The sequence below is a fragment of the Triturus cristatus genome, chromosome 6 (assembly GCF_964204655.1).
Source record: "Triturus cristatus chromosome 6, aTriCri1.1, whole genome shotgun sequence".
NCBI classification, from domain to species: domain Eukaryota; kingdom Metazoa; phylum Chordata; class Amphibia; order Caudata; family Salamandridae; genus Triturus; species Triturus cristatus.
The window spans coordinates 268079496-268104906 of NC_140589.1; the positions used below are offsets into that span (position 1 = coordinate 268079496).

The 25411-nt window shown below is 44.3% G+C and overlaps 1 protein-coding gene across 1 annotated transcript in view; it reads left to right on the forward strand.

The window, feature by feature from the left end:
• The first annotated feature begins 3147 nt into the window (after positions 1–3147).
• The window catches only part of MATN3 (matrilin 3), a 137808-nt gene continuing 115544 nt past the window's right edge, over positions 3148–25411 (forward strand). The window contains exon 1 of the mRNA XM_085610630.1: positions 3148–3775. Within this exon, the coding sequence (XP_085466756.1) occupies positions 3541–3775 (235 nt within the window). The 5' untranslated portion in view covers positions 3148–3540. The remainder of the gene's footprint in view (positions 3776–25411) is intronic.

The window sequence follows — 25411 nt, forward strand, 5'->3', positions numbered from 1 at the left end:
GTATTAACAACCTCATTACAGTACCAACAGTACAATAAAATACCACAGTTTCTTCAAAAAACAAATATCTTGAACAAGTTCTGTGCATTGGACAGAACTGGACCATCGATGTATTTTTTCAATAATTTACAATAAACTTTATTTAATTCTCCCTGACTGCAGCCAAATGCAAGATGAGTACATTTTTTTGTATCCAAAGCAATTTCGTTTGCACTATTTCTCTAATAAACAATAAAATGCAGAGGGAGTGTTATTTCATATACTTTTTGTTCACAAAATTTGTCAATGGTTGAAAATGGCAATACTGGTAGAAACGTGTAGGAATATTCTTCCATTGTGGTACCCAGCTGAAGCCCCTACCCTGGTACTGGATGCCAGAATCCTTGGTGGTGTTTTTGTTTTAAAACGTTTTTCTTTATTCAGTAGGTAATGATGCAGCTATTAGTTCAAGTTTACAACTAAACATAAGAATCAGGGGGAGGTAGAAGTTATGTGCAGAGTTCACTCCGCTTCCTCTTTGTAGACATCCATAATCAAAGGAGAGTGAGCCCTGTGAGTTCTATAGGGTCTGAAAATGTTCAGAATTGACCTGAAACCCTCACCAATCTTGGTCACTGGTGGTGTCAGTTCAGTAGCGGTTCACATAGGGCATGCTGCGGGGTGGGGGGGTAGCAAACACGGACATAGGACGGAACGGAGGAAAGTAATGATTACGTTCCTCCGTTCCGTCGTATGTCCGTGTTGGCTACCCCCCCACCCTGCCGCTCCCCGCCCCACCACCCCGCAGCACACCCTATGCGAGCCCTACTGTGTCAGCTAGTCACCACTATGGTGTGTTATTGGACAGCTTCATCACTGGGTTTTGCACCTAGGTCCTTGCTTACCTAGGTGAGTACCGCCTCAATCTGAGGGAAAGTACTGGTGGGATCCATGTGGTGTTATATCTAGAATTTCCTCCTGTATTATAGAACAAATATTTAATATAGGGGAAGTATACAGGTGTAAGATTAAAAGGTAAAGTGGTGGCATTCAACTGATGTGTAAATTGTCCTTCACATCACAAACCGGGGGTCCGCCGGTGGTTAAGATTGGTTGGGGGTTTCTGGTCAATTCTGACTACATCCAGACCCCATGGAACCCACAGGGCTTACTCTCCTTTGGTTATGGCTACAACTAAACATACTCAGAAAGGTTTCAAAGATTGAAGTTCGATACACTGCGTTGGTTGCAAGTAATAATGACCTAGGTTCTGATACCAACATGGGCATGAACATGATTCACTGGTGACAGCTTTTTCGATTGGACAATAGGAATAGGAGAGATGCAAATAAAGGACAAAACAAGCTTGTGTGCTTCACATTACCATAAAATATTCCTTTAGAGTAAGTCTTGGTGGTGAACTCCCCTCCGCTTGCGAAGTTTTTTGCACTCTGCATTACGCAGAGCTCGCGGAATCCCAAAATCTCTGCTTCACGTTGCGGAGCAGAGTTTTTTTCCTCACTCACGTTTGTCAACGTCAAGTTGGCAAGCGAGAGCGTGGAAAATCAACCTCTCGGCGAGATTTCTCAACGTGGGCGGTCAGATTTCTCATTGCGAGTGGTCACGTATGCTTGCAACCGCTCGCGTTGAGAAACCGCCCGTTCATGTTGAGAAAGCTGCCGCTCGAGTAAAAATCTACTCACGCGGCAGAAAGGAAGCAGCTCCCACTTGCGCTGTGCATGGTGCCTTTAGCGATGATTGCACAGTGCGGACAAGCACCTGGCACTGAAAATCACAGCGAGCCGCATTTATCTAATGCACTCCGCTGCTTGCGGAGCTCCTCGTAGTGCGGCAGAGGTTTTTTTTGCACTTTTGGAGTTCCGTGTAGTGGAACTCCGCAAACTATGCCCAGGCTTACTTTAGGTCCATACCTATTGTCAATGCTTGTTTTTAATTTTGAAGTGTAATGAAAGGATCACAACAAATCAAGAGACTCTTTTTGTGATGCACAAATGATAAATGTTCACTGAAACACAATTTATACACATTATCGTTTGTGCACTATATCATTTTATGAGTAAAACTGTCTAGAAATGTAGTGGTCGTTTTAATTAAAAATGTGCTGTTTGTAAATGAAAGTGTGCTACCATACCATGATATAGTAATATATTTGTGACGGTGTGCTCCAAAATGCAACATGAGCTACATCTTCCAACTTACCACTCTCTTTCTGAGTGGGTGTGGCTCATTTGCAACACTTGCTCTTTGTGCAATTCTTGAATTTTCAGAATTTCCTATGAGAACAGTGATGTAACATTGACGGCTGCATCAGCACTAATTGTTACAGCACCACTGCATCGGGATATGGGCACCGTGTGCGTAAACCTTTGCCCATAAAGTGTCCTCACAACCACACAGAAAGGGCATTTTACTGCTGTCCAACAAGTATGGTTGAAAGAGCATGCTGAAGGGGCCATGTGATGGTAAAGGCATGCTCATCAAATTAATGTAATAAAGGAGCATTACATCGAAGATATATCCAAGACTGTGTAAGCATTTTTTTAAGTGGAGTGCAAAGAGGAGCTCAGTGCACCGCATACAATGATGCCCAGTAGCAGGAAAAAGATTTACCAGGCAAGAATTAGGTCAGGAAGTAGTAAAATACTTGGATTTTCATTAATCTTTCCATGACCATATGTCGCCCAAGGGAAATGCAAACACGACGAGTTCAAGTGCAGTCTCGGATACCATTGGGGAGGGAAAGGGGCACCCTGAACAGAAAAGAAACGGTTCAAATACGGACACTTTTTTCAGTTTAAATATAGTTATTTTTTTTTATTTTTTTAATTAGGAAGCAAGTGCTGATCATTTGAGTTGCAAGTATGGTCATTTTAAGAACCCAATTCGGATACCGAAGGACCAAATGTCAATTTCAATGCGGTGTGTTTTATGTTTTTATTGTCATGGACATGTCATGCACTTGATTTCATGCGTAAGCCTGGGCTTAATAAGTGCGCATATATTTGCTCTGGTCACATGAAAGTGCTTTGGCTCCGGTCCAACGGTCGGTCTGTGAGTGGGCCTTTCACGGAGGGTTTTCCCGCACACAGAATGCGAACAAATCTCCCAGCGAACGGCCCCTTGAGGTAACCTCGAGCCCCGAGGTATTCTAGTGTCAGTCGTCAGAGGGGAGAGACGGGGCGAGGAGGCACGGGGCAGTCGGTCCCACCCACATCTTCTCACAAGTGCACGCGCCTTCACTGCACAGAATTCCGTCAGGGGTCGAGCTGAGGAGTCTGGGGGTGGGCCCTCTCTCAAGCTTCTCCGGCACATGCTTGGGGCCTTTATAGCCGCCAAGGGTTAACCCTGCAGATTGTTGAGCTGTGAGGGACTTCTGCGAAAGGCCAGCACCGTGGAGAGAGCTTCCGAAGGGCAGGTTTCCACAGTAGAATTGTAGTGTATCGTTTCCATAGCGCTTTCCTACTGCACCATTTGGCCTCAAAGCGCGTTCGGTATTGCTAACGTGTGTGTTTGGTCTATGTGGATAGTATTTTAGTGACAATGAAGCAGGTGCTGGTTGTGGGGCTCCTCTGCTCATTCTCCTGCCTCCTCGCCCTGGTTGATGGGACAAACTATCGATTTTATGGCTACCCTGGGCAGAGGAACTACGGATATCTTCCTGTGACCTACAACAGGCCAGCTGTACCTGTGCTCCACCACCCACCAGTGCTCGCTACTAGCCCCCGGATCGTGATCACCACCACCGCTAGGACCACTCCCAGGACCCGGCCCACAGGTAGGAAGCCCAATGCACAATTGACTGGGGAGACGGGGGTGCAATGCGCATGTACTGCAGAAAGATGGAATAGGACACAGAAAATGCAAGAATGGAATGAAGGGTTAGAAAGTGAATAGAAGAAAGATAGAAGAAACAAGGACAGGGAAAGGAAAAAGTAGAGTGAATGAAGTAACAGCACAAGGAATCCATTACCTCACCCACTCATCGTGTCCCATTCCTTCAGTTACTTCGCCTATTTTATTTGTTCCATACATCCTGCTACCTCATCCACCCATTTTATATATTCTGCTGCCTCACCCACTCCTTGTTCCATTCATTCTCCTATCCCCCTCCCTCTACTTGTTCTGTACTATCTGACACCTCACCCACCCTACTTGTTCCATACATTCTGCTATCCCGCTCTTACTTGTTCCATACAATCTGATACCTTGCCCACTGTACTTGTCCATACATTCTGCTATACCGCTCCCTCTACTTATTCCATACAATCTGATACTTCACCCACTCTACTTGTCCATACGTTCTGCTATCCACCTCCCTCTATTTGTTCCATACTGTCTGATACTTCACTCGTTCTACTTGTTCCATACATTGTGCTCTCCTGCTCCCTCTACTTGTTCCATACAATCTGATACCTCACCCACTGCACTTGTCCATACATTCTGCTATCCACCTCCCTCTACTTGTTCCATACTGTCTGATACCTCACCCGTTCTACTTGTTCCATACATTCTGCTATCTCGCTCCCTCTACTAGTTCCGTACAGTCTGATACCTTACCAGCTCTACTTGTTCCATACATTCGCCTGGCTCACCCATTTGTCCCACGCATTCCATTGGATTAGCTGTATGGCGGGTTGGAAAACATCGAATGGAACAAATGGAATAGGTGAGGTGACAGAAGTGATGGAACATGTGTAGTGGGTGATGTATGTGGTATTTGTACAGTGCGAAACTAGCCAATAGCCAGTGGAGCCTAAAAGACGGAATAGATCACTTAGAGTGTATGTATATGTTTACATGGATATGTGATCATAAATTACGTTAAGTTGATCCTCTGGAATGTCTTAAATTTCTTAAAGGTTTAAAATCAGGTTCACCTTTAGACACTTTTCCTGCTAGGATTCTGGCAGCGGTAGCTGAGGTTGCTAACGCAGAAGTGAATTCCATCATCAATCTATCCCTCCAGAAAGCGGTGGTCCCTTTGGCTTGGAAGGAGGTCAGGATCTTGCCTCTCTTGAAAAGGCAGTCACTTGACCCCCTTTGCCCGGGGAACTACTGGCCTATCTCCCTCCTCCCTGCATTGGCAAAGGTGTGCTGGAAGGTGGTAAACAAACAGCTCACCGATTTTGTGGAAAAGGAGGCACTCCTACACCCAACTCAATCTGGGTTCCGGGTGTCACACAGCACTGAAACAGAGCTGGTTGCGGTGGCGGAGGCTATATGGGACTGTCTGGACGCAGGCGGGAGGGCGGCGCTAATCTTGCTTGACCTCTCGGCCGTGTTTGACACGGTCCCGCACTCACTGCTTCTGTCACGTCTGGCCAGGATTGGTCTGTCGGGCACTGTGTGGGGCTGGTTCCGTTCTTTCTTGGAAGGGTGGTCCGAGCAGATCTGGATTCCACGTCGTCCTCCTCCCCTCAGCCGGTAACAACGGGTGTCCCGCAGGGTTCTTCCCTTAGTCCCCTCCTATTTAATATCTATATGACTCCTCTGATATACCTGGCAGAGGAGCTGGGGGCTAAGGTGTTGGCTTATGCGGATGACACCCAGCTGCTTTTTACCTGGGTCAAAGGTGCGGACTCTGTACTTGTGGCCCAACATTGCCTTTCATCAATCTTTAAATGGTTGGCAGAGGCACAGCTCAAGTGCAATGAAGGGAAACCTGAGATTCTGCTCTTTGGCACATTTCCCTTGAACTTCAGAGAGCAGCTCTGGCCTCCTGAGTACCCACGACTGACCTCAACTGGGAAGCCAGCAAAAAATCTGGGGGTCTGGTTTGATGAAGACCTTTGCTTTTCAGTACACATCAAGAAGCTGGCCGGCGGCTGCTTTGGCCTGCTTAAATCTTTTAGAAGATTTTTTTCCCCTTTTGCCACCTGCGGCGAGGCAAACGATCACGTGTGCATTGATCCTGTCTCGGCTGGATTACGCTAATGCCCTTTTTGCTGGCATCCCGGGCTACCTGTTGAAAAAGTTACAGGTAGTCAAGAACATCGCAGCCAGACTGCTATCGGGTCTGTCGGCCAGGGACAGTGTTCATCACCAGTTGTGCTCTTTTCACTGGCTGCTCTTGGCAGCCAGAGCGAAATTTAAACTACTGGTCTTGGCCCACCGTGCGCTTCATGGGTGTTACCCTCTTTACTTGCAGAGGTGTGTTTCCTTCTATGTTCCTGCACGCTCTTTGCACTCTTCGTCCCCATGCTTTGCCCAGGTCCCACGTTTCAAGCGTCAGAGGATAGGGGGCAGTTCTTTTTCAGTTAAAAGCAGCAGTTGCATGGAATGCTCTTCCTATGGCCCTGCGTACCATCCAGGATCCAGTTGTATTTAAGAAAAAACTGAAAACTCATTTATTTATCTGAAGCCCACTGCCGCACCCTGCTGGTATCGCGCCGGGACACTCACGAGTAGCCGTGCGCGTAATAAATTCATATAACATAACATAACATGATGACAGGAAGCAAGTTCAAGGTCCGGTATCCATGCTCCCTAGTGAGGGAATATTTAACCAGAATGGGGTAACTGTTCCTATGGGAAAAAGGGATGATGAAAGGTTGGAGTGGTCTGTGCTCAGGAGGATCTTCCTTATTTGGAAGTGATGTCCTCACACACCTATGTGGGTGTCATGCTTCATCATCGTGCTTTTTGCTCCTTGTGGGTGGGAGCTGCAATGCCCCATGGGCCCCGTGAGAGGACTCTCTGGTGGAGATTTTTTTCTTTATAACAGCTGTGATGATGCGTGCGAGTATGTGGAGATAGTGAAAGGTTGTGCGAGTGATCTAAAACTCCCTAAAGAGTGTTCAGTGGTAAATTTATTTAAGAGGCCCTTTGGTGGGATCAAAAACAATGAAGTGTGGATGGTCAGCGCACAGTTATGAAGGAGCGACTATCTTGTATGTGATGTAGAATAACTATTAGGTTTTTAGGTCTAGGTCGACATGTTTCACGCCCTGCTCATCCGCAGCGTTTGTTCAGGACCAGGAGTAAAAATAAATATCCCACCGTTAATCACGGTGGGTGTTAGATTTGAGTTTATGTAACATTCAGTAGTGGTGACGCACAAGATCAAAGAGTACCTGATTTGTGCTCACCCTATCATGTTACCATATTCCAACCCCTAACAATAGGTCAACGTGTGCCTTAGGTCAAGGCAGAGGACCACGTGGATACTGCAGTTTCTGTAGTCTCAAATGGGGAGGATCGCGGTGGACCTACCCCTCTCCCTGCCTTCCAAGAAGGCAGGGAGAGGGGTAGGTCCACCTCAGACCAGTGCACTCCATCCTTTCCTCATCCCTTTTTCCCATAGGAACCATTACCCCATTCTGTTTAAATACATGGATATGTGCTCAGCACAAACATAGCTAATGAGTATCGGAGCTGTGAACATTGGTGGGAGCCCAGGATGCAGTTTGGTGTAAGTTACAGTAAGGAAGACCTGTTACCACACCTACTCTACTTGTTCCATTTCATTTCATGAATCAAGTAGAGTGGGCGTGGATACAAACAATAGAGCATGTAAGTTCAAATAAGGAATCAAACAAGTAGAGTGTATTAGATGGCAAAAGGAGTGGAACAAGTAGAATGTATGAGTCAAAAAAAGAAATGGAGCAGGTAGGCTAGGTAATAAAAGGAATGGAGCAGATAGGCTAGGCAATAGAAGGAATGGAGCAGAAAGTATAGGCTAAGCAATAGAAGGCATGGAGCAGGTAGTGTAGGCTATGCAATAGAAGGCATGGAGCAGGTAGTGTAGGTTAGGCAATAGACGGAATGGAGCAGGTAGGGTAGGATAGGCAATTGAAGGAATGGAGCAGAAAGTATAGGCTAAGCAATAGAAGGCATGGAGCAGGTAGTGTAGGCTAGGCAATAGAAGGAATGGACCAGGTAGTCTAGGCAATAGAAGGCATGGAGTAGGTAGCGTAGGCTAGGCAATAGAAGGACTGGAGCAGGTAGTGTAGGCTAGGCAATAGAAGGAATGGAGCAGAAAGTATAGGCTAAGCAATAGAAGGCATGGAGCAGGTAGTCTAGGCAGTAGAAGGCATGGAGCAGGTAGTGTAGTCTAGGCAATAGAATTAATGGAGCAGATAGGCTAGGCAATAGAAGGCATGGAGCAGGTAGTCTAGGCAATAGGAGGCATGGAGCAGGTAGTGTAGGCTAGGCAATAGAAGGCATGGAGCAGGTAGTGTAGGCTAGGCAATAGAAGGCATGGAGCAGGTAGTCTAGGCAATAGAAGGCATGGAGCAGGTAGTGTAGGCTAGGCAATTGAAGGAATGGAGCAGGTATTCTAGGCAATAGAAGGCATGGAGCAGGTAGTGTAGGCTAGGCAATAGAAGAAATTGAGCAGGTAGTCTAGGCAATAGAAAGCATGGAGCAGGTAGTGTACGCTAGGCAATAGAAGGAATGGAGCAGGTAGTGTAGGCTAGGCAATAGAAGAAATGGAGCAGGTAGTCTAGGTAATAGAAGGCATGGAGCAGGTAGGGTAGGCTAGGCAATAGAAGGAATGGGGCGGGTAGGGTAGGTAATAGAAGGAATGAAGGCGGTAGTGTAGGCAATAGAAGGCATGGGGCAGGTAGAGTAGGCAAGGTAACAGAAGGAATATAGCAGGTAAGGTAGTCTAGGCAATTGAAGGAATGGAGCGGGTAGGGTAGGCAATAAATGGAGCAGGTAGGCTAGGCAATTGAAGGAATGGAGCGGGTAGGGTAGGCAATAAATGGAGCAGGTAGGCTAGGCAATTGAAGGAATGGAGTGGGTAGGGTAGGCAATAGAAGGAATGGAGCAGGTAGGGTAGGCAATAGAAGTAATGGAGCAGGTAGGGTAGGCTAGATAATAGAAGGAACGGAGGATGTAGGGTGGTTAGGCAATAGAAGGAATGGAGGAGGTACTGTAGGCTGGTCAATAGAAGGAATGGAGCAGGTAGTGTAGGCTAGGCAATAGAAGGCATGGAGCAGGTAGTCTAGGTTATAGAAGGCATGGAGCAGGTAGTGTAGGTTAGGCAATAGAAGAATTGAGCATGTAGGTAGGGTGGGTAATAGAAGGAATGAAGGAGGTAGTTTATGCTAGGCAATAGAAGGAATGTAGCAGGTAGTCTAGGCAATAGAAGGCATGAAGCAGGTAGTGTAGGCTAGGCAATAGAAGGAATGGAGCATGTAGTGTAGGCTAGGCAATAGAAGGCATGGAGCAGGTAGTGTACACAGTAGAAGGGATGGAGAAGGTAGTGTAGGCTAGGCAATAGAAGGAATGGAGCAGGTAGTGTAGGCTAGGCAATAGTAGGCATGGAGCAGGTAGTCTAGGCAATAGAAGGCATGGAGCAGGTAATGTAGGCTAGGCAATAGAAGGAATGGAGCAGGTAGTGTAGGCAATTGAAGGCATGGATAAGGTAGTGTAGGCTAGGCAATAGAAGGAATGGGGCAGGTAGTGTAGGCAATTGAAGGCATGGATAAGGCAGTGTAGGCTAGGCAATAGAAGGAATGGAGCAGGTAGTGTAGGCTAGGCAATAGTAGGCATGGAGCAGGTAGTCTAGGCAATAGAAGGAATGGAGCAAGTAGGGTGGCTGACTGTAGAATGAATGGAGCAGGTAGGAGAAGCAATGTAATAGAAGGAATGAAACCAGAAGAGTGGGCAAAGTAATAAAAAGGAGCATGTAGAATGGGTGAAATAAGAGAAGGAATGAACGGGTAGAGTGGGTGAAGTAAGAGGAGGAATGGAACAGGTAGAGTTGGTAAAATAATAGAAGGAATAAAGCCGTAGAGTGGGTGAAGTAAGATAAGGAATAGAACAGGTAGAGTGGATGAAGTAACAGAAGGAATGGGACATGTAGAATGGGTGAAGTAATAGAAGGAATGGAACAGGAAGGGGGGTGAGGTAATAGAAGAAATTGAGCAGGTAGACCTGGCCAGGCAATAGAAGGAATGGACCAAGTAGAGTGGCTGAGGTAATGGAAGAAATTGAACAGGTACAGTGGGTGACAGAACAGAGGGAAAGCAACAGGTAGTGTGGGCTTAGTAACAGGAGAAATGGAACCGGTTGGGTGGCTGAAGTAATAGATGCAATGGAACAGGTGGAGTGGATGAGGTATCAGAGCAGCACAAGCCCGGAGGATGGGAGCACTCCATGGAGATGTGTATTGAAGGAGATAATGAAAAGGAGAGCATGAGGGGGAGACCCACGCAGAGGGTGGCATGTGATGGCTGAGGGGTGCGAGGGTAGGAGGTTAACTGGCCAGGCGACAACTGAGGTAGATAGGGAAATGAGTGAGACGGTTGTAGAAAAGGGTGAGGACGAGAACATGGTGCACACACAAGGAAAGAAGGAATTAGCCACGCAGTGACGGAGGGGTTGGGGAGAGGAGAGAAGCTTCTAGAGAACGGGGCCAAGGATAGGAGGAAGCAGACAAGGGATGCAAGGGCTGAGGAGAAAAAACAAGAAGTAGTAAAAGTGTGAGCGCACTGAGAGTGAGAGGGTGAGGTGCAAGGAGAGCCATCCATTCCACCTGGAGAGAGGCTGTCTGGCTTGGAGTGAGAGGCTAGGGCACGGCAGCGGTAAAGGACAACCTAACAGCAGCCCCTTAAACCAGGATATTGATTAGCGAATGCCAAAGGAGGGTTTGGAGGCAGACGTGAGCCTATAGCTAGACGACAAGGAGGGAGACTGAAGGAGGAGACCCATCTGGACCCGTGTTTAAAGGGAGGGAGACCTATTTAGTGAAAGAGTGACACGAGGTGAGACCTCTACAGTCACCCCCTCTGGGGCACTAGACGGTACCCCCACATACAATGATGCTATGTACCACAATGTAGTTCTAATCCACCATCCAGGGCGCGCGGGTCTCCTGCCAGCCATGTTTGCATAGTGACGCCGCTCCCTTGGAGGTGTTTACAACATTTACAGACCTACCGGAGGCTCACACATGGGGGCTGCGAGCCGCCAGGAATGTCCCACAGGTAACAGACATTCCTCTGCCATCCCACTTGCTGCGTGTGAAACGAAGTTCACCCAGCCTGTGAATTCCACACCCTAGCAGTGGCAACGCAGACTGCACCCTATGCCCTACTCCGCACACTTGCTCGATTCATAGCAGAGAAAGGTCATCTCAATGTCAGAAGATGTTAATCGTCTCTATTTCACACTTCATCAAAGCATTAAAACCGTGCATCCCACAAACTCTATCATAGTAAATGTGCAAGTTAAAAAGGGCCCCCTCGTGTGAATTAAGAAGAGACCGAGCCGAACAAATACTATATGATATTACTGTTAACACGTTTGCTGTGAGCTGTGCAGGCGGATGGACGGTCGTAGGACGTCACTGTCTAATATGGAGTACAAGCAGGAGGTGATGTGAGAAACTCCACTACAATGTTTGTAAAAAAAAAAAATGGTAAAGGCACAGTGCCCGTCTAGTTAAACGAATCTATGTCTAAAGTGGACAGGCCAGCTCATTATTACTATAGTGAATGGCTGAGAAAAATAATGTGTTTTTTTAACTGAAATGTTAACACCTCTTTCATTTATTTAGTTCCTAAACGTTTTATACAAAGCCCTCATATCAGCATTCACTTGTTCAGCTATTTTACTAGAATACAAAGTGCCTGGAAGCGGCTCACCTTGCTGGATAGCGCTTTACAAGTCTCATCACTCCGCGCCTTGGCTGCAGATATGAACAATGTTTTCATATTTGAACTGTGAGTGTATTCTACAAACTGCCTGCCACTTCGAGTGTGTTTTTCATGTCTATGATTGCTTGAGTGCTGAGCCTGTTTCAGAGCTCACACTCCCCGGGGCCCCTTCACTCCCTCGGGGACTGGAGCTGGCTTTATCCTGCAGCTGTAGTCCTGGGTGGGGGGTGGTTGGGGGGGGAGGGGGGGGTGCCCTTGCCTTCAACGACGCCCAGTGCAGCCTTCTCACTTTGAACTACTCAAAAAGCCGTAATCTCGTTTATAATTGAGGGCATCGTTATCCATACCGTGTGAGCCGCTCTCCGTGATAGAAGAATGCGTGAATATAGAATCTTTAATGTGACATTTAGACTCTGAAGAAGGCTTCTCCAAAATATAGCTCGTGAGCTACTGGTAGCTCTCCACCTACCTGTGAGTACTCTCCTGTGTGCAGCGCAGCATACCAAATTAGAAACTTTTGCTTGGTTCAATTAATATGCGTATGCCAAAAATTAAAAAGTGTGTAAATGCGACGAACATTTTCGGAACCCATAATTTCACAAATATATTTAAAGCTGATATTTGAATCATAAATCATGCAGCATTGGGAGACTTATTACTAGCATGATTCCCTTTGTGCTAGGGGGCATTGCAGCTGTGGCTGTTACGTATTACCCTTCTAGAGGTATTTCAAACTGACGAAACCTTTTTTACACTACTGCTGGCAAACCTGTACTGAGGTGATCACGGCTGGTAATCTTGCATAGTGTGGCCCCTAATATACTTTTGTCTTAAGTGTACAACAAAAAACATTTTGGTAGGTCGGGATGATTTTCATGGAACTAAAAAAGGGTCTCTCATTAGTGTAAAGGTTGGAGACCCCTTAGCGTCCGACCGACCATAAGCGCTCTAAAAATATACTGCACATTACAACTCCTCGCACTTAACAGGTTTTTGTACCAAACAGTGGCGGCTCGCACGGATCGGGGGTGGCGGGGTGGAAGGCGGGTGTGGGTGGAAGGGGGTCAAGAGAAAAAAAATAAAAATTACGTCCTCGCCGTTTTCCTCATCTGAGAGCAGAGCAGCCCCGTCAAGCTACAGCAGCCGTAACTTATAAAATGATAACAACAAGTTGAAAGCAGTGGGGCGACGCTACTCTGCCTTAGCGGAGGAGCCGCCACTGGTACCAAATGTTATTGATGTAGCTATTGGTATTTCACATATTCCAACATGCCTTGGCACTATCATATCAGGCCAAACATGAATTAATATTTAGATCCCTGGATATACTCTACACCAGTGCTTAATTTGTAAAAAAAAATATAAGTGCCAGGGCCCTCATCAGGAGGCCAACACAGTTTGCACCACACATTACCACTGTAGTTACACAACCACTAACTATCACACTGCTACAAGTGTGACAATTCAGACTGTTCGAGTCCGTCAAAGCTTTAAGAATGGCTTTGGGTGGCAGGTATTAGTTGTTTTTAATGTATATTGAATTAACAAACAGTTTTTCTGCTCATCTTTAAATTGCACAAACAGCGCCACCATGTGGCAGCTGTCATAAGTGCAAGTTCTGTCAATTAAGGGCCAAGCACCAAAAACCACCGGCTCAAATTAAGCACTGCTCTACACTGAGAAATAACGAGGCGCTGTGAGCTCCTTGTGACTATTCAAGAAACTCATCTGTTCAGACAAACGTGGACAAAGCAGGATTCAGTAACCATTTTGTCATGTAGTCTGGCTAGTAACCCTGGACTTTCAGAGAGTGGTGAGGCCACAGAACAAAGCAGACATATGAAGCTACTTACTACAAGGCAGGGGCCACATAACACACGCCCCTGCATTGCATGGAGCCCCCAACCCTTAAGGGGGTCTCATCCAGCCTAATTCTAATGAATATCTGAGATATGGACTAAGGGGACAATTTTTTTCCCAGGAGAGGTCGGGGATGAGGACGCATGGCAGAGATCATTTCATCGGCCTATTATACTTAACAGAAATAAATAAAGAGTAGCCATTCCAGCATAAGTGAGTGAAGATTTATCTGTGCTGCAGTCACATAACTTTGACCCCCTTCCCCCAATGTGTCTTCTTTCTTCAGTTGCTGTCTTGTGTGATATTCAGTCCAGGACAGTAGCTATCATTGGTACAACAGCATCAGTGCCCACAGCTCTGTGGGCAATGAATGAACAGGGTAACGCACTCCTGGGTGAGATGAGGTATTTCACGGGGTAAATTTGTAGGTGGTGCAATTGGGTGGATCCTCCTGAGTATGAGGATGTAGTATAGTATAATCGCACTCCTTAAGGCTTAAAGAATGTCTCCATTTTGCACTCGTTGAAGGATGTAATAACTGTAAGTATACTTTCAATGTTTTTAATCCTTTATTGGATCATAAACGTAAACCAATTGTAAGTCCATTAATTTTTCATGGTTCCCATTAAATGATTTTCATTATTTTGAAGTAAATAATTCTTTACATTCATCATTGTTCAAAATTCATACTGCCCAATGCATTTCGGGCCAGTGAGCCCTTCATCAGGGGCTGACATGCTGTGAATGAGGAAACAGGGTATCAACATTTTTTGCATGGTCACTTCTGTTTTTTGCTGAATTTCATTGCTGGGTCTTAGACTCTGCACACTGGGCCACTGCTGTCCAATACCCAGAGTATTCGCTCTGACCCATAAAACATGTAGAAATTGGCTAATACCTGATTGGCTTATTTAACTTTTCTATGAGGCCATAGTATATGGAGCAGAAATAACCCATGGTATGCAAAGTTAAATGTCACCCATGGACTGCAGCACTTATTTGTCCACCCGCTAGTGTGACAAATAAAAACATGGCACCAAGCTTATCATTGTAGCTAGATTGCTGCAGTGTCAAACCTGCAGTGTGACCTGTTAAAAGAAGCATTTTAACATGTAAAAGTCTTCCTTAATAAGTCAGGCATATATAGGTCTTTTACCCCGCATGGTACGGTGCAGGATATTTAAAAATGGGATATGTAGAAAATTAATATTACCATGTTCCTACAGTGACAAGGTCCTAATAGCTATTTTCACTGATACATTCCCAGCCGTCCTATGTAGAAAATCAGAGTTATTAAAAATCCAATTCAGTGGTGAAGTCAGAATTTTAATAAATATTAAGGAAATGTAACTTATAGAAAGTTACCCTTTACCTTACCTGCCTGAACTATCAGAAGGATAACTAGTGTATGGCTCTGCCAGTTCCCAGTCTATACTCAAGCCTGGGAATAGGTATGAAACTGGTATGAAATGCATCACAGAAGAAAACAATAGGCTGACGTGAATATGCAGAGATGACTCCTCTGCACTCCACATAATATTTAGAGTGCGGGCTGTGATACCATACTGTCAAATCCTGCTTGAAGGGTCTGTTGAGCCACATGTAACACTTTGGGTACGCTTCAAAGGAAGAGAACAGGATGCCAAGACAATTCTTGTGTATCCCCTGTCTGGTTGCTGAAGGACCCTGCTTTTGTCCTACCAGTCTCCAAATTTGTTGTGGGTACAGTACCTGTTACAAACTGGAATTTACTGTTAAATATGGCAGGACCCTGTCAATTACACCATGATGCTTCTACACACACACCAGCATTCAGGAGTCCAAGTGGCTGAAGATTTTCACCATCTTGAAAATGCACATGGCATTTGTGGGCCTGTTAGCAGTAAGCCAAAAAGAAACTGCTGAAAAGGTAGGTAGGGTTACCCACTAGATGGTGCAAAGCATGAAGGTGGCACTCCAAGGAACCTTCATCGGTACACTGCTGGATTTGCAAAAGAATACCAGGCAGACTGAACCTATTGCACTTATGTGTAGCCTGTGAGAAGGACCTAAAGAGCTTGGACCCCCTTCCACTTGAAATCCAAGAATAGAAAGATCTCTAAGGCTTATAAGACTGATCCCCTGTGTAGGTCCAGGAACATTAAAACGTTGAAGATTACATTCCTGTAAATAATCCCAGCTCATCAGTGGTAACTGGATGTGGGCTAGGCGTTGCTGTTGACCTCTACCTAACACATTGAGAGTCTCTAGGTGCTCCCCCTGAGGTCCCGGAGGCCTTATAAGTGTACTTCCATGGTTGCTTGGGTGCCAAAGAAATTTGGGAACTTCTTAAAAACATTTGCTTCAGAGCATCAAGGGGACTGACTCACAGTATTGCGGCAGCATTGGATTAAATATCAGGTTTGTCTCGCATGGAGAAGAATGTTTCCTCTGGAAAATGACAGTCATTTTTCTGATTGGGACTTAGGAACTTTTTCAAACTTCCCTCCTTCCAGGTAGTAGATGGGCCAACCACCTTTGTGTATCCAACCCGCACTACATTGCAATCGACCTGAAATCTATCCTAGGTCTTGGTCTACCATGAACATTGACACCTTTAGCTTTTTCACTCTATTTTCATTTAATTCTGTAAAAATTGATATCTCCAGTTTCCCTTATTGCTTTTTTGTCTTTTTGGTGTAATTTTGATCATTAATGTGTTCACTATTTTTAGGTCGAGCCTGGGTATCGCCTGCGGTGCTCTGCGTGGCATGCTGTATTCGAGTATGGACTTGAAGCTCCGCCCATATTTTTTATTGGCTTGTGTCATTGTCCTTTGTAAATGCTGGCATCTGATTCATTAATAGGCTTATTAGGCCCTCCTTAGTACCGCCTTGCATTCATTTGTAACCTCCCATGAGGACTGGCATTTTTCCTTCTGTTGTTACACGGGATGTCTTATTTAGTCTGTAAGCACTATTTTCTTTAATTAGTTTCTCCTACTGCAGGCACAACATGCTTCCCCGGCAACAATCAGTGCGGCATGCGCACTTTAACTTTCCAAGCAGCCCGGGACAATGGCAGATGCTTCTTTGAGGTGAAATAGGTCTCGCATTTACAAGAGTTTGAGCTATTGGCATTGGCATGACAATTCTTTTTATATATGTGTTAATTATCAAAACAGATAAATAAAAGGCATTGTCATTTACAATGGCAATAGCTTAAACTCTTGCAAATGCGAGACCTATTGCATTATAAATGCTTGTTATAAAATGGGGTGGGATTTTTATTCTGTTCGTTTTTTTAATTGTTTTGGTGCTTCTAAATGTTTCATACATTTTTGTTAAGTGTAGGCTGTCTGCTCTGTGCCATAGATACCAGGGCTTGAATTCAGGTTTAAATTATTGAAACCTCTGACTGCACCTAACAGGATAGAAACATTGTTACTTGTGCTGGACACCAATCCACCCCAACTAATAAGCCACTTTCTCTCAGGGTAATTAACCCCTTAGTAATCAAACCTTGCACTTGAGCTATTTCAGTGGTCACTGCTAGATCAGTTGAGGTGGACGATTGCAGAGCCCTTCCAACTGGGGACTGATGTTCCTCCTTCTGCAGATATCCAAGGCCTTTGTTCCAGTAGGGTTTGTGAACAGTGCATAGTGGTTTAAACTTACTCCTTGACTCCACAAACCTTAGAATGAAATGACAGTCTAACTTCACTAGGATTATCACAGTTTGAGTAAAATGCTGTTCATGCGTATATGCAAGTGTGGGCTTTATCAGCTTTATTTACCCTAAGGGAGCATCTCTGTGTCAGGGACATAACACAGGCCGCCTCAGCCCCACTGGCTGAAAAGCTCCTGCTTGAGCCCGGCGGGGGCTCCTCCTTGTACCTTGTAGGGAGGCCCCCTCAATTTTTGTTATGCCAGTGCTCTGTGGTCCCAATTGACAACTGAGTGCAAGCAAACTAAAGGTGTATTTTACTACCTTGTGATCCACTTCTTCAGACTCTAACAATCCTACAAGTCCTAAACTGATTTTGTCTCTTCAGTGTCTCTGAAGTGACCAAAAGAAGATATCTATAAATCTCTAAAATTATTTTATTAATAGCTTGTGATGGAGGCAAACAGGCGATGATTCTTAGAAAGGTTGAAATATATAGCTGCCTCGAAGAAACAATGGAGTGGTTTGCCTCATTATTGACTGCCAGAAAGTCATCTACTTGCAGAACTCAACATGGTTCTCACCAATGTGTTCACTCTGCATGTAAGAGAAGGCTTCATAATTTTGCAGAAAATGCCTTCACCTACAGAAGAGATGAATTTATGTGCTGTCATTAACTTGTGTGGTGTTATTCAGCATTGGTATTTACTCCTCAAAACTTTAAAAAATCACCACCTGCTGCTGACAATCAAATACTATGGTTGTTCGTGGGAGACAGTTGTACAAACATAGGTGAACAAAGTCAATAATGTATTGGTGTGTCACTGCGAATAACATGCTTGCAAATGTAGTTAATACTGCTAATATCTAAGGAGAAAACATTATTTACACTTCATTTCCATAATAAAAAAATGATGAGCAAAATCTATAAATGTGTCGCATGGTTTGTCAATGGGTTTTGACCTTATGTGTGCAGTGCAGTCACGATCTTCACCATGACAAACAAACTAGCAGGGTAGACCAAAACCACTGTTGTCTATGTTGAAATAACATCCATTTAACCGTATGGATCTTGGGTTATGAGATGTGAGGCTTTTCAGAAACGTAAGCATTGACATGTTGATTGTATAGCAGCAGGAGGGATGATGTCAATTCCTGGGCAACCTATATCTCTGTGAGAGGGACGGGCGGAAAAATAATCTCAGGGGCCTTATTCATGGCTCAATGATGGCGTGTTTATTCCAGAGCAGGGCCACAGAACCAATCACAAGGTAAGAGTCTTTCGTATATCCATCTGGATGGCGTCCTCCTTCCTTCCCGCCTCCTGGATGGCGTCCTTCTTGTTTCCCGCCTCTTCCAGGTGAGTGGCAGTGTGACGTCCCCAGGGTACCGAGAGGAAAGAAGAAACAGAAGGCGGTAAATGCGACTGTCCTGTATAATGCTGGGCTCAGAGGGAGAGAAGTACCGTCACCAGTCCTGGGAGTGTGGAAGAAATAGGTGCGCCCTATGTGAGTGTTAGTGCGGTGTAGACTGGAGACAACTAAAGGCACTGGACCTGTAAGAGGTTTGTCCTTTTTCTTCCTCTTCCTTAGCTTCAGGAGTCAAGGAATATGTATGTCTCAATATAACCAAAGAGGGAGGTTATCTCCTCAAAAAACAGTGGGCATGCAAAAGGAAACAGCTTGTGCTTTACGCCAGGTCTCAGCGACCTGGAGTTCAGAAGATTCAGAGGCTTAACACACATAACCGAAAGAAAGTAACAGTGGCTTGTGTGCACAGTGCCCCAAAACAAAACTAAGTGTCCCTGACAACCATCGTGCCCGCAACCAACCTGACCCTCCCCCTCCTTTCACTCCCTCCCTGGCCCCGGATAACATACTGCAGGGGCAGCAACTCTCCGGAGTTGCGGCGGCGTGAAGGCGTCCTCCGGGGATGTCCACCAGTCATCTGACTAGTTCTCCGGCTTCATGATCACGTCCTCCGCTTCCCCCTCGTGGATGGCGCTGTTTCTGGTTCCATCTTCTTCGCATCTTGGTGGGGATTGAGTCATGTCCTCCTTCGGGTCTGTATTCGGTTTTGCCTTTCTCAGCATCTTCCGGGTTCCCTTTTTGAGGAGGTTGCTCCGACCCTCGATCTCCCGGCTCTCCTGTCTATTGGTGTTGGCTCTCCCAGGGGTGGTCCTGTTCCTGCACGCAAGAGGAGTCCGGGTCAATTAACCCCTGTTTTCCCGGTCCTCTCACAACTAAAGGTAAAAACCCGGATAGCGAGTCAGGTGTGTGGGTTATGACGGGGGTAAAGGCAGGCTCCTCCTCACAATCCCATATATGCAGTACCACGTATAACAAACTGTCTCATTCCAGGAGGCACTGGCGACTTTCTCAGTGGGGGTGGATCAATGTTTGTAGTACTCAAAATTTGTGAGGACCGCCAGGGAGATCTGAATTGAGTTTTCAAATGCACCCCCTCCCCCTGAACCAATACCCTTCAGGGGATACCTCGTATGGGAGAGGGCAGGCACATAGTGTCATGGATGTATAGTGCCCTGAAGACTGCCAGAATTAACAAGTAGCTGATAGCTAGAATGGTGTGGAGTGATGACTTAGGTGAGCAGCTCACATAGGGAGACTAGAAGAAGACGTGCCTTAGTAAAGGAGGTTTGCATTAATGCAAGATTCACACAAATTCACTTTAATTACATGCATCATACTTATCCTGATTAAGTTGAGTAAAATTTACTCAGGTCTGTCAGTGTCTTGCCTGCAATGCGGATGGGGGATCTGCTTGTTTGCACCTAACATGGCACTGTGATAGGATAATGGCCTATTGGAGTGGAGGTGGTAACTCGACTACCTGGAGCCATGGGGATTGTTCTGGCTCTCTCCCCTCAGAAGTGCCTGTTGGACATCATAGATAAACCAAAAAACAGGAAGATGCAATATATATTTCTCTACCTGGAATTGCTATTAGTGAAACGGCCTATAGTCATTGGCTGGTTGTGAACTGGAGGCCAGGCTGTGTCTCTCCGCTTGAGAGACACAGTTGAATGGGCGTTGGCAGAGGAGACACATATTAGGATGTCCCAGAGGGGTAATGAGGTAACTGAGGATATAGATGTGTGGGGAGGCACATTATTGGCATTTGAAGAGGTGGGGACGTGAGTGGAATGGATGGGCGTGCAGTTTCAGACCTCAGACAATGGTACCTGGGGGTTGAAGTACTGGATAGGGTCCCATTCGTCGGAGGCAAATGACAGAGAATATAAGGAAAAATTGTATATACACAGATAAAAGAAAGAATGTGCATTGTGTGGATTGCCAGGGAGGGATTGTATGATCATTGTCCTAGATGGTGGGGTAGGGACCATACTCCAGCATTGACATTTAAGGATCTTGAAGTATGGATGATGTGGGACCTTTTGACTCAGTTGTTCCATTTAGGTATTTGTTTATATGCAGAACGGAAAAATAATATTTTGTTTTAAAAACCCTGTAAAAATGGCTATTTTCAATGCATTATAACATCCTTCAGGTACATGGGAGACAGGAATGTTGGTTTTTGGGACTCACCGGATTGGGCATGACACCTATTATGGCCTGCCAAGAGGATATGTGTGTCTTTACAAAAGTTTCTAGCAGGGTGGGCCAAGAAAAGTTAGTAAACAGCCCCTCAGGGAAGAATATAAGATTACAAAGGAAAGTGGGGAAGCATTGTGAGTTTGTCTCTTCGGTGCAAAATATTGTTATGTGATTCTGTGAGAGGACATATATTTCTTAATTGTGTTACAGTGGGAGAGATAAAATAAAGTGATTACAGGGTACAGCTGGGGAAAGAAGCAAAGTGATCTACTTATGGCACTTTTGGAGAGGAAATCTCACGGTAATCTCTCCTCTCAAAAGCACCATTACCCTTGTTTCCGCTCAAGGAGATGGATCTTTTCCACCGTGTTATGACCAACAGGACACCTACATAAGCATATCAAATGCAAATAAATATTTTGGTCAATTATTAGAGTTGTGAGTAGTTTTAAAGGGATTTATTTTCCCATCAATAGTGAAGTTTCTCTGACTCATCATTCATTAGTCAGATATCAATCAGGTTACATAATTGATAATAGAAAAAAATAAAATCAATACAGAGCATTTCATAAATTGCATACAGGTCGTTCCATAAAGGAAAGAATCCCTATTCTAAGAAAAGAATGAGGCATAAATGATGTCAGTCAGAACTCATGAAGAGTTCAAGAAATATAAGCAAGAGTCAGCTAAGCATGAAGCTAAATCAATCATTAATAAATGCAAAATCTCCCATAAAGAGAAATAAAGCATAGAGCAAATAAGCCTTGGCAAAGCCAGTTAGTCAAAGCATAAAGCATGGGGTTTTTAACAAAAAAGCTTGCATCTAAATCAGCTCTCATCACCTTATAGCTGATTCTCTCTCCTCTCGTTCAGGTCCATCTCCATCTGAGCCAGTCTGCTCTCTCTCAGAGTCTGTCCACACCATCTCCTTTCTCTGCTTAAAATCCTGCTAAAAAAGAGCTCCCCCACTTCAGCTAGGAATGAGTATATAGTTCAGCAAAATGTTTCAAAACATGTGACATTGGTCTTCGTCTCTGCTTACGTCATCAATCAGGCGAGTTCTTGTAACACATTTGAATTTTACTCTAAATGTCTTCATCTCCTAACTTCCTGCTCAAGAAACATTCTTCAACTAAACAGAATAGCATTTAATCCAACAAGAACTTATTATTTAGGCCAGAAACAGTAACTACATTGTATGATAATGAGAAGAAAATATATGCTTTGCAGTTACTCTAGCTATGAAATGAATGAGACTTTGTTTAAGCAACTGAATACTGATAGAAGCAAGTTACAGGCTGTAAATTATAAGAAGCTTCTTTCTTTCAAGGCGAAAAGGAAATGCAAACATTCCATTCTTATCTCAAGGATAATGCTAGAGCTCCCAAAGCAAAAACTAAATCATGAGCTGTATTTCAGCTTCCCTACACCTTATAATTAGGGCTCCCTGTTTTCCGTTTTTACTGATTTTAACAGATAAATACAGACAGAAAACCATGTATTTTCCTGTCTGTATTTATTTTTAAATGTGGATAAAAACTGAAATATGGGTTGTTTTTGAGTGATTCTAAATGCTGTCAATCATGACTGCCAGGCCAACAGCTGTGCAGAATGACAAGCAAGGGGATTAAAAAAAATAGGGATTTTAGTAAAGAGCCTTAAACAGCAGCAGATTTGCACAACCTTGATTCAAAGATTTACATATTTTCTTACAAGTGCATATTTTACAATCTGAGTGTATATATATATAATTGAAACCTGTCAGGCGTTGAGGCACGAGTGCACATTAATTGGTTAAATAAATGCAGAAATATACACATTTCAGCTTATTTTTTTCACAAAACCTAAAATAAATATGGATAAATACTGGTAAAATTACCAAAAAATAAATATGGATAAATACAGATGGAAATGACAAAAATATAAATACCATAAAACCGGTTGACCTATTTATAATGTGTGTTAATTCAGTAAAAATATTGCTACTTTGCAAGTTCAAAACACATTTTGCAAATTTAATCTACATTCTATGGTAAGGTCAGAACCTCAATCTAGATTTGTAAGCTTATGAGAGGTCTTCTTTGGTCTTTCTCAGTTTTCATCAAAGAGACCATAGAATCTGTTGAGAAGAATGAATGCTAGGTAATCAAGAAGACCTCAGAGAAAATAGACTGAGTGCAGTAAAGTTGGCTGAAGCATGGGTTTGGGAAGGGGGAATTCAAGGAGACCAAATGTGGAGTCATATGAGGTAATTGTATATTAAGCCAAGTATAAGCCTGGAGGTCTGATTCAGGATCCCCTCAAATGACCCCAATGATTATCAACCAAACAAGGATCAAACACAAGCACTTTGCATAGTCCACAAGGCTCTACCTTGACACCCCAAAAGTTGCCGAAGTTATTGCAGCCCTGTGAACCTACCAGTCTTCTGAGACCCACCACGTTAAATGTACCAGTAATTTATCCTCAGACTAAAAAGCACATCTCTAGATAAACATTCATCTGCCCTCTGGAATGCTCCCTGCTTGGAACTCTACAGCTTTGAAGATATGCAGATGTTACACTTAGTCTACCACCTGGACACATAGGGGTATGAGTAAAAGTTCTCAAACAACAACCACCAACACGACCACCTCTTACTGCTCCTTGGCCAGTCAGATGCTTTTAGCCCAGCTGCGAGAATTCACAAGACACTCCTCAGACTCTGGCAGTAGCACAACCAAATTGCCTGAATGCTGTAAGCTTGAGTTATACTCATGGACACCTACACTGTTGCCGAAGTATTTTGAAGAGGCAAGCTTTTGACAGGCAGTGTTCTATAAACCCCAAATCAACCAAGTTGATGAATGAATAAAACAATAAAGCTGTGGATTTGGGAAACTTGAAAGAGACAACTAACAGGCCAAACACTTTCTTAAGCCTGGCACTTTACTGAAGGTCATGCTGCAGCCTATCAGCAACATCGGCCTCAGATATTTACCCACCTCTCTCACCATTTTAGGCACTAGATTACTCAAACAGCTTTAAGTCCAGGTAGTGCTTAGTAGCAGGTTCTATAACTCATGCCTTTGGTGGCTTCTAGACATTTGAGGGAATGGTCTTGAATCCATACAAAGATTGTATGAGGCTGAGCATAAGGAACAATGGATGGTAGTCCTTAGCATCAGTGAATGAAGGCACATGGGAAAGTTGAAAGTTCAGCATTGGACACCCTTATATTGGGAGATGGGTTCTTTACACTCCACCACTTCAGGCCTCAACTCATTAACAGGATGTCCAGTGTTGCGTTTTAACCTTCTTCTAGCCACCCTCCTCTGTCATATATGCTCACATACACTCACCTTGCCTTACTATAGTCAATGCTGTGAAGCTTCAATGAATGGCCGTAGGGGCGGCTTGCTGTCTGCCACCATCACAGCTGTACTGAGATGCATGGTCGAAATAGGATGCTACATCAGAGTGTGGGTTACACACCTCTACTGCCCACACACTACTTGTGCACTGTTTGGCGAAGAGGTTTGATGTTGGAACTCTGTGAGAGAGAAATCATACAGCTTGATATTTTGGAAATAGACTGAGGTGTTTATACGAATCCTAAACCGATTATAAACAGATTGGGAAACGTTAGCAGTTAATTCTTTAATAACATGCATTGGAAAATATCCACGGTGGACCTTGACATTTTGTTTGATGTGGCTTTCTCACAAGTCTCAGTTTGTATGCGTTTTTGGAGGCTCATTATAATCTTTGAGAGGTTAGACGTTTGATAAGAGTGTATACTCTCCTTTTGTAACATACATGTTTTTATAATTTACATCTTTTTCCACAAAGTCTCTTTTGCCCTCAAGAACTGGCTTTATATTCCACGAAACACGTGTTGGCAACTTCAGTGCTCACTTTGATAGTGCACATCAACATATTATTGTAACAACTGTAACTATACTGTATCTATGTGCGATTTGCAGATTTATTCAATACAAAGATCAATAATATCTTTTAGTGTATGTTGATTTTGTGTTAGGTTTCTGACTACCCACTATTCAGGTTGTTGGTTTACATTGACACTCATGTACTAATGACACTCATTTTATTCATAATAGGGACAGTCATGTAGCAGATATAAGAAAGCATTTCCATAAATGCATACCATCTAGAAATGCTTGGATGGTGAAACTACTCTGAAACTAAGCTCTCACTATTTTCTGGCCACTCTTCTATTTAGTCGGATAAATATTTGAGCAAATTCTCCAATTCCCATGGCTGCTGCTCGGACCTTAGAGTGCTTCATTGATCTTGCCTTCATTCTGCTCCCTAAAGTGAATCAGATAGCATCTATTTGCTTTTGAATTCTCACATCTTTGAGAATAGTCATCTTTCTCCTACAAGCTTTCTGTAATCAGGTTTCTCTTCTCACCTAGGCCTTGGGAATGCCCCCAGAAACATTTACTTCATTGTTAGGGGGTTCCCAACTGGCACCCGCATCCACTAGCTGGTGGCGGGCATAAATGTGGCGCCTACAAAAGAAAAGAAGAGGACTGCGCCTGCCATCTAAAGGACCTATTCACCCTTGTACCCAGGACAAGGAAGTGGACTCCATGGGTCAGTTGTCTGACCTCTTGTGTGCTTACATGGCACAACAAGCTGTAAGAGGCCTTTTCCTTGGAGTGCTCCGCTGACCAGGAACAAGTTGATTGGGTTGGACTTTGCTGCTGGCTTCTGCTGGAG